General features: G+C 44.1%; 1 protein-coding gene across 1 annotated transcript; it reads left to right on the top strand.

Moving 5' to 3' along the window:
* Positions 1–253: 253 nt before the first annotated feature.
* LOC311325329 (armadillo repeat-containing protein 1-like) lies at positions 254–5902 on the top strand. Its single transcript, XM_084458006.1, has 6 exons — positions 254–428; positions 612–703; positions 1100–1289; positions 1703–1819; positions 5151–5225; positions 5693–5902. Exons 1-6 carry the CDS (start codon positions 267–269, stop codon positions 5882–5884), a joined length of 828 nt encoding a protein of 275 aa, XP_084314132.1. The 5' UTR covers positions 254–266; the 3' UTR covers positions 5885–5902.
* The last annotated feature ends 11990 nt before the right edge of the window (positions 5903–17892 follow it).

Below are 17892 nucleotides of genomic sequence, written 5' to 3'. Positions count from 1 at the left end.
AGCTTTATACGTTTTAACGAAATCAGGACATCCAGGTTTGCATTCCTGCCATTCCTGTGATTTTGCTGCTCAGCTGCCAAAGGCAAGCCCTATCCATTTACTTCCTTACTTTTAGTGTGGAATTAGCCTTTGAACCATCAACGATGTAGCTAGCTAGCTAAATAGATCAAAACTGATGTGTATCCATAACTGCAACCTCCCATCTAACCCAGACGCTATTTTTGTTCTTTCAGACTTGCATGGGTCAGTAAAATCGAGGTTGGATCATGAGTGGGGAGCCAGACGCCTTGGCTGTGGTGAACCAGCTAAGGGATCTCGCTGCAGATCCCCTAAACAGAAGAGCCATCGTTCAGGATCAAGGCTGTTTACCAGGACTCATTCTGTTTCTGGACCATCCCAACCCCCAAGTTGTCTACTCTGCTCTGCTGGTAAGCACATCTACAGTTTCTGTTGCATCCTTTTTACTCCTGCAACTGTAGGAGGTACTAAGAATTGGCATCTCATTTTATATTGGCATAGATATGACTGGGGACTGATAAAGGAAGTATTTCTTATACAATTTCGTCCAAATCCATGTTGAGTTCCCTAACTCGTGACTGCCCCTCTCTCAGGCAGTGCGCTACCTGGCAGAATGCCGTGCCAACAGGGAGAAAATGAAGGATGAGCTGGGGATGATGTTAAGTCTGCAGAATGTCATGCAGAAGTGAGTGCCTTATTCTTCGAAAGCTTACCTCTGTGTGTTGTATTCTTGCTCATTTACTAATAGTAAATAAACAATACTCGTTTTGCCTAGTAACATCAGGCTGGTCTTGATTACCCCCCCCCCCCCCCCCCCACACACACACACACCAAAAAATAAATAAAATCAAAGGTTGTCATACTTTTAATTTGGAACGTTTAATGTTGCGAAACCTGTGTTTTTAAGATTCTATATATCTTGTGGAAAGACTGACTGTCTTGTTGTGGCTCTCCTGTCTGCACCTGGCTTAACACCACTTGTTTCCAGCTGTATACAGTACTGCATACAAAATGAAACATGCACGATCCACTAGCTGGATTACTGGGGACTAATCCCCCTTACCTTCTCTCCCTCCGCCAGGACCACCACTCCGGGAGAGACCAAACTCCTGGCCTCGGAGATCTACGAGCTCTTGCAGGCCTCCGTCAGCGCCGACTCTGAGCAGGCTGAGGCAGTCGCCACCAGCAGACGCAAAGCCCAGTTCTTCCTGGGCTCTACCAACAAGCGGGCCAAGACGGTGGTCCTCCAAATAGACGGCCTGGACGACTCCGTGAGTTTACCTCTGTACAGTCGGAGGAACCTTTTAATAGTACAAGGTTCCTGAGTCCTGATTTTAAGATGGGTGCCTTCTGAGGCAAGACGTTGATAGATGATCAAACAAAAATATGCTAAATCCAGTTCAACACATTTGTTATAATGTGAATTTGTTATAAAAGATACAAGTAGAGTTAATTTTTTCCGCGGTAGTTCCACCATCAGAGATGAGCTCACAGTTGTTTTCTCTCTCGGTTCCTGGGTAATCCCAGGTAATCCTGATTCAGGCTGAAACATGTTGGTTGTTCATGAAATAAAGGACTAGATAATTTTTGCTCATCAAGTTCTGTTTTGTCTTCCAAGTGTGGCTGAATCCTGTCCACACCGAGCGCTCTTTGACCTCTACTCTCCCTCTCACCCCTCCCTCAGAGTCGGAGGAGCCTGTGTGAGGAAGCCCTGCTGAAGATCAGAGGGGTCATCAGCTTCACCTTCCAGATGGCTGTCAAGAGGTGCATCATCCGAATCCGCTCTGACCTCAAGGCAGAGGTCAGTCATTTGGCTTCCATTACAAATCGTTCAGAATGTGCTGGTGGTCCTTCCAGGAAAGTCCTACGTCACTGTTCCAGTCTACCAGTCTACCAGGTTTTCACATTGCAAATGTCCGAGGGACTATATGGCAAACAGGCTGACGGGGCGCAGCCGACCATAATGTGGATGACCTAGAACACAACTCCAGACCATTGTCCTTTCGCAGGCAGTTTGTGCTAAAGAGGGCTTGGAGTGTTTGTGTTTGTGTGTGTGTCTTCTTTTGGAAGGGCTATCCCATTGGAGGACAACACCTGCATGGTGTGGGTCTGGCCATCAAGAACCATCTCCTCTCAAGTCTCACTGAAACACCAACTGGTATTAGTGAAAGGCTCATGTCAATCCGCATCCCCCTCGCAGGAAAGCAATACGCCACCCTCTTCAGTGCTTATGCACCCACCCTTCCATCAGAGGAGGACGTAAAAGACCGCTTCTATGCGAGGCTGGATGAAGCCCTTCACAAAGTCCCCAAAAACGACAAGATCCTGTTGATGGGCGACTTCAATGCAAGAGTTGGGAGGGACAGTGGCATTTGGAAAGGTGTACTGGGGCAGCATGGCATAGGCCACTCCAATGCAAATGGGATACGTCTCTTAAGTCTCTGCTGAAGACGGCCTCACCATCACCAACACCATATTCCAACAGAAAAACAAGTACAAAACATCCTGGATGCATCCCAGATCCAAGCACTGGCACCTCCTGGACTACATCATCGTCAGGCAGTCAGATCTGAGAGACGTCCAGATCATTCGAACCATGAGAGGGGCAGAGTGCTGGACGGACCATCGTTTGATCATGAGCATGCTCAAAATGAGGATCCGACCAGCAGTACGGCTCAAAGTCCAGCAAGGAAAGGCTGCACTGTGCCCGGCTACAGGAAACAGAGGCACGTAACACCTTCCGCCGGTCCCTAGCTAATCAGCTAGAGAATGTTGAGCCTCTCATGGAAAGGGACGGCACGACTGAAGAGAAGTGGCTGTGTCTCAGTGCATCACTTTACAAAGCTGCAGCCCAATCCATCGGCTACAGCAGGAAGAAACATCAGGACTGGTTCGACGAAAACTCCACAGATATCTCCACTCTCCTCAATAGTATGCACTCAGCTCATAAAGCCTCACTCAATAACCCATCCTCTGCTGCCCTTAAAAACAACTGGCAGGCACACAAGAGAAAGGTGCAGTGTACTCTGAGACAACTTCAAAACCAGTGGTGGGTATCCAAGGCGCAGGAAATACAATCATACGCAGACAGATATGATATGCACAATTTTTATGACGCAATAAAGTCCATCCATGGTCCAAGAACCCATACTGTCTGTCCCCTCAGAACTGCTGATGAATCCTCCCTCATTAAGGATCAAACATTGATTGTCCAGAGATGGGGAGAACATTTTGAGGCCCTGCTAAACCAGCCAGCCGCAATTGACATCTCGGTTCTAGAGGAGCTCCCAACCCTACCCACCATCCAGAGTCTTGACCTCCCACCTTCCTTCTCTGAAGTCCATGCTGCCATAAGGTCACTTGAAAACAATAAATCTCCTGGTCCTGACTCCATTCGTGCTGAGATCCTGAAGCAGGGGAGCTACATCTGTACCAGAGCAGTTCATCTCCCTAGTATGGCGGGAAGAAAGCATTCCCCAGCAATGGAAGGATGCAAACATTGTCACCATATACAAGAACAAGGGAGACAAATCCATCTGTGGAAACAGCCGAGGTATAGCGCTCCTCTCTGTTGCTGGTAAAGTCCTGGTAAAAATCATGCTCCACAGGCTCATCAACATCATCACTGAAGCCCTGCTACCGGATTCCCAGTGTGGATTCAGGAAAAACCGCAGCACAGTGGACATGATCTTCTCAAGACAGCTGCAGGAAAAATGTCGCGAACAAAAACAAGACCTGTTCATGGCCTTTGTGGATCTCTCCAAGGCATTTGACACCGTACATCGTGACCTCCTGTGGAGAGTTCTCCTGCAGTATGGCTGCCCGGCGAAGTTCGTGAACATCCTGCGGCAGTTTCACGATGGGATGATGGCCAAGGTCACGACAGGTGGACTGGAATCTGCCCCCTTTGGAGTAGCAACTGGTCTGAGACAAGGGTGCACTCTTGCCCTGGTCCTCTTCAACATTTTTCTCCTATGCGTAACAACACTTCTGCACAAGGAAATGGAGGAGGGGAGTGGGGTGCCCCTGGACGACAGGCTGGACGGGAGCCTCTTCAACATCAGGAGGCTCCAAGCAACAACTAAGCTTCAGTCTGAACACATACTGGAACTCCAGTATGCTGACGACTGTGCCCTTGTGGCGCACACACCAGAAGCCCTGCAGGCCACTATTGCAGCTGCTGTAAAAGCATACAGCAGAATGGGACTGTCTGTTAATGTATCCAAAACAGAAGTCCTCTGTCAATGGTCATCAGAATCCCCGCAGAGACCTCCACCTTTCACCGTGGCAGGCTCCCCACTCACCATCGTTCCACACTTCAAATACCTTGGAAGCATCCTCTCAGAAGACTGCAGCATCGACCAGGACATACAAAACTGGATCAAACAGGCATCATCCTCCTTTGGGCGACAAGAGTCTTTAACAAAAATAACCTCCACCTCCACACCAAAGTCTCGGTTTACAAGGCAATCTGCATCACAACCCTCCTATATGGTTGTGAGACATGGACAATCTATGCTCGCCATCTCAAGATGCTGGAGGCGTTTCACATAAGGTGCCACCAACGCATCTTACAGGTGACATGGCAGGATCGTGTTCCACACACTCTGGTCCTTCAGCGAACCAGCTGCAGGAGCATAGAGGTTACCATCATGCTTCACCAACTCAGATGGCTCGGCCATGTCACCAGAATGCCACCCAGCCACCTCCCGCGCAAAACCCTGTATGGCCAGCTCCACCTAAGCTGTCCCTCTGCAGGGGGCCAGAAGAAGAGGCTGAAAGACCAGCTCAAGACCCTCCTAAAGAAGTGTGAGATACAGCCTGCTGCCATGGAAGCTGCTGCCACAGATCGTTCCTCCTGGCGTGGACTCAAAGGAGCAGAGCTGGCAGAGGAGAACAGAAGAAAACACCATCTGGCAAAAAGAGAGAGGAGAGAGGCGGCCATGACTAAACCTGCCCCATCGGGTCAGGCCTTCACTTGCCCTGTCTGTGGTAGACAGTGTGCATCACGCATTGGACTGTACAGTCACCAAAGAACCCACAAACCAGTAGCAGAAGTCATCGGTCACGATGGACTACCATAAGCAGCAGAGTGTGAGTGTGCTAATGCTAAACTCTGACTTCCGCTTTAGGCTCTGGCTTCTGCCATCGCTTCCACCCAAGTGATGAAAGCTCAGCGGGTGGTGAGAGGAGAAGATGGGAAAGAGGTTGGTGTTATTTCTGAATGCTCATTCTTCTGAATCTTCTCCTTTGTTAGGTCTCTGCTAAGTTAATTAGTCAGTGCCTTTAAGGCCCATTCGTACTCTACGCAAGCTACGCTAGCACGAGCTACGCCAGGTGATTTTGACGCGTTCTTGCATAGAAACGTGTGTCATGCCAAAAATTGTCACTATGCGAGCGCAAGTGCTATTTCACACAAACTGATAGGGGCGTGGATGCAAGGCAGCGAACCCCACGTGCTCAGAGTGTACCGAAATACTTGCGTAGAGCCGCGTTCACAGCTGCGTCAGCGTAGCTTGCGTAGAGTATGAATCAGGCCTTACTCTCATGAGTAGCGAGCATTTGCCTCCACCAAGGTATTTGTAGGTCTTGAAATACTGGGTATGTTTGAAGATGTTGTGCATGTAGCATTGACTGCGTACTGACGGTTCTCTTGTGCTCTCTTGCCATTCAGGCATTGATCCCATTCCAGGAGGACGGTTCAGTGGAGGTGGAGCAGAATGTGGACCTTCCAGACTACCTCCCTGAGGAGGAGAGCCCCTCCCAGGACCCGGACAAGGCCGTGACCCGCGTGGGAACCGGGCAGGACAGCACGGGCTGGCTAGGCACGGCCGCCAACTTCCTCTCCCGCTCTTTCTACTGGTGACAGACTCAGGCCACCATACCTCCTCTTTCTTCTGCAGGTGCCTGTACAGGATCTGGCTTCCAGCTGCCACAGCCACAGAGCTGGACAGAAAAATGTGTTTGCGTGACAAAACCTTTCCTGACAGAGTGTACAGTACGTTACACATACTCGCCCCAACCCCAGAGTCTCTCATCAAACACACTTGTATTCTACCCCACAAAGAAGAGAGAGGTTGGAAAGGACTGGCTTCTGGAATGGATTGGTTTCATATTCGTTTTGAGTTTTTTTTCAGAGTGAGAACTAGAATATTTCTTTCCGTGCATGCAAACGGGTCCATCTTTCTGAAAACCAAAAAGTCTCATTGTGAGGATCTTAATCCAAGGTTGTTGTTAGGAACTGATTTATTGGAGCTCAAACCTTGCTATGAAAACAGTAGTTGGTGATTTTTTTCTGGCAAGGATCTGAAAGTGTGTTTGCATCAAGGGGCTTTTTCTCCCACTCACTTTTTATCTTGACTTTTCTAAATGATTGGACCAAGAAATGACTGATCCACTTGTTTCTCTCCAATGGTATTTCCACAATATGCAGCATGTGTGTTCAGTTAGCTGTGCCTTTGGTTTCATTGCGTTTACACAAATACCCTCGTATGACTGCCTTTCCAGCTTGCAGCTGCAGACGTTTCTTTAGCCTACAAGGCCTCCTCTGGTCAGGCGTTCCAAATGTAACAGACTTGCATCAAATACTGTCAAGTACTTTAGAGGGTGCTTGGAGTCAACCCTATACTGTATAATGAGTCCAATGGCACAGACTCAAAAGTTCAAAATCAAATGCACCTCAAATACCCTTGAGTATTTGATATATATATATATTTATTTGAGAAATTGTTCTTGCGATCGATTTCTGGAGTCCAGGAAAGGTTTACAGAACTGTGTGGGGAAAAAGAGACCCATCAAACAAACGTGGTACAACAGCATCTTAACATTGCATGACATTCCTGATGGAGCGGTGTTGTGGATTATAAATTATGTTTAGCATAATGGCTCATTCAAGTCGAGTATTCTTTCATAATTGTTGTTTTCCTCTCTGTAAAATAGTTTGTAATTTTCTTTCCGCAACATACTTTACTCAAGGCTTTGTACAATTTATCTGCTTGTAAGAGAAATTGCAAGGCTACATAGGGACTTTCTGTTAAGAGTGAACGTTGATTGGAGATGGACTGACTAGCTACTGTTGTAGAGAGCTCATGCAAGTTCAGGTTTGACTAAGGAAATCTCAAAACACTGCATTTTTCATGTACTGGATGATGATTCTCATCCTGTTTATCATGTTTGATTTCAGATACACTGATTAAAACTCAAATTGAACTGAAATGTATATTAAATATAATAATATATTATAATTTCCACATAAAGTATAAAGTTCCATAGTTGTCAAAGCAGTAGTGTCGATGACGGTGAATGTCTTGGATTGGTTCTTCAGAATGCTAGTGGATCTAACCTATCTAGCCTTCCATGATGGTAATGCTATCAACGCATGATACGGCGTATGGATGGCCAATGCCTGCTCTGCTGAGTTCATAGCTGAAGTTAATCTCTGCGTTCGGGGTGGTCATGCAGATCCGTTAAAAAGTTCTCCCACTGCCATGTTGTAAAAGTTCACTATTTGCCAAGAATATTTTTTGACAGTATGATTGTCTGTGGAGGAAAAACAAAATGTGTATAGAATTATGTAGAGGTGTCCTGCTGTTCTCTGTGTTTGTGCACGTGTTGCCCCGAGGTGTCCTCATCGCCCTTACAGACTGTCCCCCGAGGTGTCCTCATCGCCCTTACAGACTGTCCCCCGAGGTGTCCTCACCGCCCTTACAGACTGTCCCCCGAGGTGTCCTCACCGCCCTTACAGACTGTCCCCCGAGGTGTCCTCACCGCCCTTACAGACTGTCCCATCTCACTCCACCACACCTGGCCAGACGGGGCTAATCCTACTAGATTAGGCTTGACACTGCATCTTGCCATTTCTTAATGCTACTCATGATACTGTAATGTTTGTAATGTTTAGTTTATTTGATTAAGAGGGACAACATACATTAATAAACACATCGTGTAAATGCACCCGATTTTAACCAAAAGGCTAGTTTCCGTCGGCAGGCCCCCTGCCAGGAATTAAAAGGCCTACCTGCAATGGTAAAATTGGTTAGGCAATGTAAAGGAAAACTGTACAGTACACAGTGGTTAAAATCAAGACAGTACACACAACATTCAGGGACAGTACACCTGTAGATACTGCATCTTGCCATTCCTCAATACTACTCATGAATTGCTATTAATGATAGGAACAAAATATCTCTTCTCTGGGTGCTTCTTGCCTTACCTCTTTTTCATATCCTTTCTTCACTCTCTTTATTCCACTCAGGTGAAATTTATACCAAAATTATTTTTTCCCTCCTGATGATTGACATTGCAACTTTTATTTATATTCAGATTCTGATCGTTACATCAATACCATATGAATATGTACACAGTACGTTTTGTGAGTGTGCATCACTGGTAATGCTGCTGTATTGTCTGTAGTGTAAATGGGACATTGTGTATATGAAAAGTGTTTGTCATACTGCACATCATTGATTCACAAGAGTTACATTTGAAGAATATTAAAGGTCATGCTATTATATATTAAAGATATCTTCACTGCCCCCTGATTGGGAAATTGAATTGTACAGCCGGTTGTTCAATTTCACAAATACGTTTCGTTGACTAGATTTCATTAATGCTCGACAGACAACAGCCATGTTGTCGATTAGTCTTTTGTCTGGTTTCACCATTGGGTTCTTATCATAGTTGCAAAACACCGCAACTAGTCACTTTTTCCAGAATCTACAGATTCACTTGTGCTTGAATTCCTGTAAAACATTGCCTCTGTCATTACAAAAGGCGATTGTCTGAGACCTCCCTCTCAACCCTCTGTCCAGGGCTCTGGTACTACAGTAGAGGCTTGGCATGTGTCCAACCCTCCCACACATGAGCCCAGTGGGGCCTCGGGATTATGTTATGGTGAAACTTGGGTGAGATTGCCTATGGGCTTGCAGCTGTACAGCACTTGTATTGTAACTCAGATTTTTTCCTCATATGACATGATAAGAATCTTTAAATATTAGTTTTGCAGATAACAGAAAGATCACATGTTTATTCACACTTGCCTTGATTTAGTGTTGTTAGAACTGAGTGAACTTGAATAACAGAAAATGGGCATTGTCATTCGACTGCCATCAGTTTACAAAGGAGAATTCAGATGGAAAAGGATGCAGTTAGAGCAGCGTCAATGGAAGCCTGCATTAGAAGCTGTTCCCATGCATGCAAGCATGGTCCATCTATACAGTGGAAACAATCAAAATAGACACCACTGCCTTTTCTGGTCCCACACAGGAAGAGCATTATTGTACTGTAGCAGTCAGTGGGAATTTGGTAAGTTTGATAAGTTGTATTGTATTGTGTTTTGAGAAAAAAGCAAATCTGTATACCATCACATGATAGTTTTACTGAAAAATTTAATTGATACTAAATGTAATTTTGATTTTGCAATGTACTGTAGCCGATGCAATACATACAAATAGACAGAGAGTGGCAGTGTTGATCAAAATAAAGTATTGTGGCCCGCAGGTTTGTAACCTTTTCCAAATCTGATCAAGCTAGTCCTGGAGCCGTGGTGTGAACCTGGTTTTGTTGGGTAAAGTTTTTTTTCTCTGCTGATTCTTGTAGCTTGGGGGTACCTCTTCAAAATACAGGAGGGTGCTCGGTGATTTCCCTTGAGCATTTTCAGATATTCACACCCTTTTATTCCCCAAAACCCAGAAAAATACGGATTTATGAGATTTCATGCGAAATACTCAAATCAAATACATCAAATTTGCTTTCTCCAATGTTCATTCACAAAGTTGGTCATGTGCAATGTATTTGATTCCACATTAATGATAATTAACACTTTTAGGCCAAATACATTGATTACCTTTATGAATAAACACTGCAAATTTGATGCATTTGACTTGAGTATTTTGCACAAAATATCTTAAATCTCTCTTTTTCTGGGATTTGGGGCATAAAGGGGTTAATATCTGAAAATGCTCGAGGGATACCACCGAGCACCCTCCAGTATTTTGTAGATGGACCCCCAAGCTACAAGAATGAGCAGAGAAAAACTTTCATAAAAATATAGCAGCTTGACTCCCGGACTATGCCACCAGTCAGCACCTAATGGAACCTGCCTCTTAGCAACCCCAAAGGGTTTTTAGGGACAGGCAACGTGGGGGGTGGAAGAGGCCTGGGGCTGTTAGGACCATGCTCAATAGAACTCAGCTCTCAATGAAGTGCCTGCCACATACTTCAATGAGCACTACAGGCATGGCCTCAATGTCAGTTTGGATTGTTGAACTTTTAAAATATATATGTTTGACGACTCCCCAAATATATATCTGTTTTTCCCTATTGTCTGCCAGCAAAAACACCAATGATCACAACACATTTTTGCTCAAAACTGTTCATAATGATGACTGCAGTAGCATAGTCATAGTAATAGTGCCTCCCGTAGCTCACAGTGAATAGCCACTTGTCAGTGCTTGTAGACCGCAAGCCCAGACTGGGCTCTTAAATATCATTGATTATTTTATTTCCACAGAATGTACCCTTTAATGTCATCGAGTGAGTTGTGCCCCATGTTAAAATCATCTATAAATCAGAGTACCTACCAGTGAAGCGAGTAGTGGGAAATGTGTTGTTCTACAGCACTGCCATAAGGACTAGGAATAATGTGCAACTCATCAGGTTCAGTCAACCAATGTTGACTGAGGTAATTATTAATTGATGTAATTATTTCTTTCAGCGAAACGGCCCGTTAGTTTTGTAATAGATTAGATCTCTTGCTCTCTCTAGTTTTCAATTCATCACTACAGAGTGTAATTTAACAAGTTTGGTAGTGAATGATGGCGGTTTTTGTTGCTTGCAAGTTGACAAAAATGTATTGGGTACATGACTGTGTAGACTACTATTGAAGTCAAACTAGTCTGATGGCCTCTGAGGCTACTGCATGTGCAGATATTCGCCATACAGCACAGCAGGTAGTCTGATGTGCTGGACAATGGCACATGAAGGTCAGTCACGCCTGTATTCATCTGTCGAGGCGCCTGCAGACAGGGACTAGTGCGAGTAGAGAACAAGCTACAAGTCCGAGCCCATATGGCCAACCTCCCCATACCCAGCTGGGCTCTCCATGTGTGGCCGTACAAAACGACATGCACATGTGACCGACTGCACAGCAGAGCTAAAGCCAAGGCGTTGGGTCTCTTTAAATCTTCAGGTCTCTGACAAGCCTATTCATCAGACAGGCTGCTGTAAAAACACATCATTACAGACTAGCCTTGAGTCATTATCTAGTCATTGCGGTGTACAGTATGAGAGACAATCAGAGTGAGGAAGGGTAGGAAGCGTACTACAATCGCAGTGGTCAATGGAGGGAGGTCATCAACAGATGGTTAAATCATGCAATGCACTTCGATGACTCCGTGAGTCAGCCTACTTCTCTTTATATTGGCCATTTGTCTTCCTAAGGACTCCATCTCCACCTTTTAGTCTTAAGTGTGACTAGAAGCAAGGCATTTCCATATTAACTTGAGCCAACGTAAAGACATGGTTTTGAAGGTGTGTCACTGTAAAGCAAGATAAGATAATCCTTTATTAGTCCCACAAGGAGATATATATATATAAGTAAAAACCTTGTTTGATATATAATAGAGGCCAATTTTGACTTGGTATTGGCCGCTCAAACAAGGTTACTCAATGTTGACTTATATCACATAAACATCACGGTGTTCTTGTAATTAGGCCAATCGACAGCTGGTGGGATATTCAAATAAGCATCTCTGCGTTTATGCAAATACAGTTGATCATGTGTGAATTATCTTCCTTGCAGAAGCAGTTGGCAAGAATCTATTACAAGGCCTGTGTATCTGGGAATGGGGAACAACAGCTTGGTCTGAGTGTGTGGCAGTGTGTGTGTGTGTGTGTGTGTCTGAGAGAGAGTTTGAAGAGGAACAGCTTGCTGTGTGTATGTGTGGAGGAGGGTTTGCCACCTAAGGGGAATGGGTTGCGTTCCCCTAATGGCCGTCCTCCTCCTGCACGGAGATAAAGACTTATGATATGCCAGCGTGTCCACCATCTGGGTTCTACGCATGTGGTCCGACCAGGGGGGAGGGAGGGGTCGCTGCCCGATCTGTGCCATTATGAGTGGCAGTGGACACCCGAGAGTCGGCAGTGCCAGGCAATCAGGGTGACAGATGGCAAGGCTGCTGCTCTCGGCCTGGCAGAGGAGACCAAATTCACCTTCATTAAACTCTAACTGGCACAGGCTTCAGACGTCGATAAGAACTGGCATGAGGGGGATGCATGATCACCATGACAATGGGCACATTTTCCTAGTCAGAATAATCAGATTTGGATTTGTAGTGTTAATGTTCTGTGCTCCAAGATTCAAAGAGTAAATCTGTCAGTATTTGATATGAGGTAGCCTATTCTATGGATTGTATTGTGTATTGTGTACTGTTAGCAGACAGACCCTAATCTAAATATATGTATGTATGTATGTATGTATGTATGTATGTATGTATGTGTGTGTGTGTGTGTGTGTGTGTGTGTGTGTGTGTGTGTGTGTGTGTGTGTGTGTGTGTGTATGTGTGTATGTGTGTGTATGGATGTAGTACTTTTTTTTTGTTTGTCAAATGTGTGTACTACGTTATGTGTTGCATATGTGATCTGTGTCGCAAGACCAATTTCACCATTGCTGACAATAAAGTTATATCGTATCGTATCGTAGTGCGGAACCTTGGGGCACAATTGTTTAAAAAGGCAGGGATACTCAGGAGCACATGTCACTGGCACACTGTCACACTGGCCCCGGTGGGAGTTACGATCTGAAGGTGTGTGAAGCAGTGGACCACGGTGGGAAGGGAGACATGAGGGTCTAGCCTACGCACACCATTAGTTTCTGTTTTATTCTTTGGGCTTGAGTGGGAGCGCTGGCGCAGAGAGGGGGTAGTCTGGTTACCTGGGCATATTCCCCTAACACTGCATATGGTGTGTGTGCAGTTGATCACTGTGGACCATCTAGGGTTTGCTGTGCTGTTGCTGTGCGTTTACTGTGTATTTGATGTGTGTGTTCACAGAGATTCATGTGGGCCATTTCCTGGGATTGCTGGGTGGTAGTATCTCACTCCACAACCCGTCTCCTTGCCCTCATTTGGTTCCTACAGTACGCAAGTACAGCCACTCTGTTACTGTTCCCTTGTCAGATTTTAATTAGAAGCCAAATAAACTGCCATTTAACTCCTCTCTACGCTCAACTTAATTAGATGTGTATGATCTAAACTAATTGTTTTCATGTCTCTGTTCCTCATTGCAAACCTATTTGTCTTTACTGTAACAAAAAGATGGCGTTGTCTTGCATTGTAGGACCTATAGCTCTTTACTAGCCTAGGCCGCTACACGGAGTCTTGAAGATCACATTGGTAGAAGATGAACAACATTTCTTGGGCCCATGGATAGTTGTGAGCAAGATCTCAGCTGAACACTTTGTTTTTTGTCATCCTGTCCTCTGATGTTTTAATCTGTCTATTCCATAAGCATACCATTTCACCTTTGTCTCTAACCTCACCAGGTTCCCAACCCATATCCCCACAGATTTGGTTCCCCATACCCCAGCCACACAGTCTATCACAGGACACAAATGGGATCTATACAATTGAGAGGAAGCATAGAAGCCTGGCTCCTAAAGACTTTCAATTTGTTCAGCACTGACCCCTGGTTATTGGTAAATTATGTTCTGAGAGATCTCATAGTAGCCTGAGGTCAACCAACAGGAAAAATACAGCAAGGGTAGAAGGAATAATAATAATAGTAGAAGTTTGTACTAAAGCACGGTGGTGTACATATTAGATGTCAAACTGGTGCTACAGTATCTATCCCAAGGAAGGTCATAATGAAGCATTGTTGCAAGCGCACCACACTTTGTTCTACTACAGAGGTTCCTCTCTTGTCTGAATCTGTCTCTGGCTGTCTTTGGGATTATATAAGGCGTTTGTGTGTGTGTGTGTGTGTGTGTGTGTGTGTGTTAGTGTGTGTGTGTGTGTGTGTGTGAGAGAGAGAGAGAGAGAGAGAGAGAGAGAGACAGAACTATGTTGACATGTGCAAACATGAAGGTGCAAATATGAAGGTACTGTAGCTATATCCACAGTGAGTTCAGTGAGATGTGAAAATTCTCAGGGAACCCAGCCATCCCAGCATTAGACTCTCTGCTACCCTCGGGAAGACATTACCCCCCCCCCACCGACCCCACACACACACGCCCACACACATTACCATACAGCATACTGTAACAGGAACTACACTACACTACACACTCATACACTTTAATCTATTTGCACTTATACAGTGTACATATGTACTAATCTTCTATATTATTGCTTGTTTTCTTTTTAATCTCTACCTAATACCTATGCCTTAATGTGCTATGTCTCATACTTACATATGTCATGTCACCTCAGAGAAAAGGCTTTCTTCATTTGAAAACTGTCTTCACTTCGGTGAGTAATGTAAGGGTAAAAATATTACATCCAGATTTATGGACAGGAAAGGGGAAGTTGCACATCTTCTGGTTAAATTGTGAAACACAGATTGCATTGGGTGCTCTCTCAACTGACCAGCCTTGCTGCAGGTTGCTTGACAAGAAGCCACACTTGAGTGTTTGTAACAATCCTTTGATAAATAAACTTTGGTAACTGTTTTGCTTCTTAACCCATATTGAACGAGAAATTCTACAACAGTAACACATTTATTATCTTTAACTAGAGACTGAAATGTAGACTGAGTGCACAGTGCTAATGGAGAAATGTATTGTCACTAGCAGGGTGTAAGAGAGAGCTACAAAATACATATTATGTAAAAACCTATGCCCTGGACCAGAGCTGTGTCATTAATGTTGGATGTTGTCTTTTTCCAGATCATTCAGTGATTTCCTGGTGTACATCAGTTGACTAATTCTAAATAAAGCATACAAATAAAGATGTTTTGCGTGTTTGTCCTTTTTCATACTGCTAATAATAACAAAATGTTTTATTCAAAGTTTAAAAAAATTAATGAGTAATGTAACAAATATAAAAGTACATAAAACAGCAGTAGAATATGAAAACATTTTTTTTTATTAAATGTAAAAAATATAGGTCTGAAATATATTGTTCATGTGATCAGAATTTTCATTACAGGTGTCTCCGGTGCCCTTATATTGTACAAGGGTCCGACCTGCCCCTACGTGCAACGTGTCACTTATCAGCCCACCTGGTTCTCCCCTAATGTGGGTTTCTGATAGCAGGGTGCTTGAGAAGATTCGAGTCCTCTAACAGTCTTCAACCCCGAGTCCACCCCACTTCAACCCCCACAGCGTCCCCCTAATGACCTGAGAAGGGAGATACCGTCAGGGGCCACTACTGATAAACGACTACTCTTCTCTGTGAGATGCCTGTTGATGTGGTTCCTGGGAATGGTTTTAACAACTAATATACTTTAGTTATAAGGGTGTGTTAATTTAGTAACAGAGGCAACCGATAACTTTTGGTGAAAAATGACCAGTTTTGACTGGTGAGCCATAGCCCTGTTTCCGTGTGGACGTGACTTCCCCTTTTCTTGAAGGTTGAAGGGTCAAAAGAGAAAACCTCTCGTTGGAGAGGTGAAATACTTGATTCTTTGTGGTTTATTTACCAAGGAAGGCTTCTCACTCGAACCACGGCAACCACAGATATGAGCTTGTGAAAAGTTATATTTTTTTAAGACTTTTCGCTCAGTTGAGACTTCTCTCCAATCTTCTGTGCTCGGTGCTTGAGCAAGTTGTGTGAGGTCTCCACTTCCCTTTACTGCTGACAGAGTGAGGAGCTTGCTGTCCATCACTCAGCAGTTACCATGACAATATGTACTTGTCCGATTTTAATGACTCATAAGGGAGATTGCTCCGTTTTGGGATTTTTCCAACTTCTTCAAGAGTCCCTCGATGATATTGAGTTTTCCTAGGTTGCAAGTTACCAATACAGTTCTCTGATTGTTCTCCCTCGTTGCTGGAGAACTTGTTCCAACTCCAGAATTTGTCCCAGAATTTTGGTGCAGAGGGGGAGTGCACCGACTGATCGTTGCTGGTGGTAAGTCTTTGTTACCAGTCCTACGTCGCAGAGGAAGCTCCGAGCCTGCTACCCTGATCTCTCGGTGCAGAAGAGGCTTTGCTCCTCTCTGGAACTCCCCCGATGCAAAAGAGGCTTTGCTCCTCTCTGGAACTCCCCCGTCGATCCGTTGTTCAGTCAAGCTTCATCCAGTCCTTCCAATTTGTCCATCGTCCTTCTAAGGCAGATGTTGGGGGACTCACCCCAATTGTTCATGTTGTTGGCAGCTACAGTAGTCCCACAATTGTTCTGTGTATTGGGGTTTTATACCCTGCTTCTAAGCCTACCTCTCCTCCCAATTTCCTTACATCATTGGAAACATCAACCAATCAAGTACAGTATGAATAAATGTGGTGTCAAAATCATCCGCTATTTTCATACCAGTTATGGCCGCCATCTTAAAAAAAAAGAAGAAATCGGGGGAGACAAAGACAGCCTCTACGTGGCCTCCCCTACGAGTAGCTTGCAGGCCCAAAAGCCTGCAAAAGTGAAACTAATGTCTTTTGACATCTGCAGACCGCAAAAAGCCAAGCTGCTTCGGCGCTACTGCAGCCCAACATTGAAGGCCTTACCGCCGCTAAGCTCAATGTTATAAAACAGATTGCCTGACCTAGACAATAACTCAGTAGCCTGTCTCACCTGAAAGGAGCTGCAGGTCTAAAAGACATGCGACAGAAGAAGAAAATTGATCAGAAAACAGTTGTCCCTGGTGACCGCTGGTGGCTATTTTGAAAAAATGGTTGCCATGGGCAACTTTGAAAATTCATAATGCCTCAATATCCAAATATTTTTGTAAAGCCTTTGGCTACATGTGTACCAAATTTGATGCTTTTATCACAGAAAGCACAATCTTTATGGTTATCTGCACAAAATGTGGTGACCACCGGTGGCCATTTTGAAAAAATGGTTGCCGTGGGCGACATATTGAATATTGCCAGGCGCTCCACTGCTAAAATTATTTGATAGACCCTAAGGAAACATTATGCAAAAAAATTACTGACTATAAGACTTAACATTTGAATTTAAATTTGACTCATTATTACCAGTTACTTGTGCTTCAAGGGTTTGAGTGGGAGAGTTAGTGCCAGTAGACCTCAGTCCTTTTCCAGAAGATCCACATGTTTTGACACAGGTCATGTGACCATGCATTTTACAGTAAATATGTTTACATATGTTTAATTACATGTGTAAAATATATGAAAGTGGCCAATATTGAATATTTACATATTTGTAGAAATATTAATATAATGGCAGTAGGCTACATGGGAATATATGAGCACTACATATATTTATATGTATTTATTTAGCATAGATACACTTAAACTGAAATATAATATAATACAAGTGAACACTTGACACCTTGCACTTTATCTATACAATAGACAACTGACTCTGCACTACTGTACACTCGAACACTTGAACCAACACCTGACAACACTTGAGCAATTGAACACCTTGTCTATACAATACACAACTGACTCTGCACTACTGTATACTACTGCATACTTGACATATTATGTAATTGCACTGCCTGTATCATGGCATTCTGTGTTATATTTTGACACAATCACTGTGTAGAGTTAAAACTCTCAACACAATAGTTGTGTTACTTTTACCCAGCTAACACAACTACTGTGTTGAGAATTTTAGTTGTGTTACTTGTGTTGGATTTTCTAACACAGTGATTGTGTCAAATATAACACAGAATGTTTAGTCCGTATATAGACAGATTAGTCTGTAAAAAACAACACATCGTTTTTAAGATGCAACTAGCATATATTTAAGCAAT

This window comes from Borostomias antarcticus, assembly GCF_949987555.1.
Source record: "Borostomias antarcticus genome assembly, chromosome: 24".
NCBI lineage: Eukaryota > Metazoa > Chordata > Actinopteri > Stomiiformes > Stomiidae > Borostomias > Borostomias antarcticus.
The sequence above is the reverse complement of the archived record's forward strand: the minus strand, read 5'-3'. Positions and strand labels throughout refer to the sequence as shown.

What these genes read in the sequence shown, in the direction of transcription:
- LOC311325329 (XM_084458006.1), top strand. Translation starts at nt 267, where the DNA reads ATGAGTGGGGAGCCAGACGCCTTGGCTGTGGTGAACCAGCTAAGGGAT. An exon ending in GCTCTGACCTCAAGGCAGAG is followed by an intron (nt 1,820 to 5,150) that starts GTCAGTCATTTG and finishes CTTCCGCTTTAG; the next exon opens with GCTCTGGCTTCTGCCATCGC. An exon ending in GAGGAGAAGATGGGAAAGAG is followed by an intron (nt 5,226 to 5,692) that starts GTTGGTGTTATT and finishes CTTGCCATTCAG; the next exon opens with GCATTGATCCCATTCCAGGA.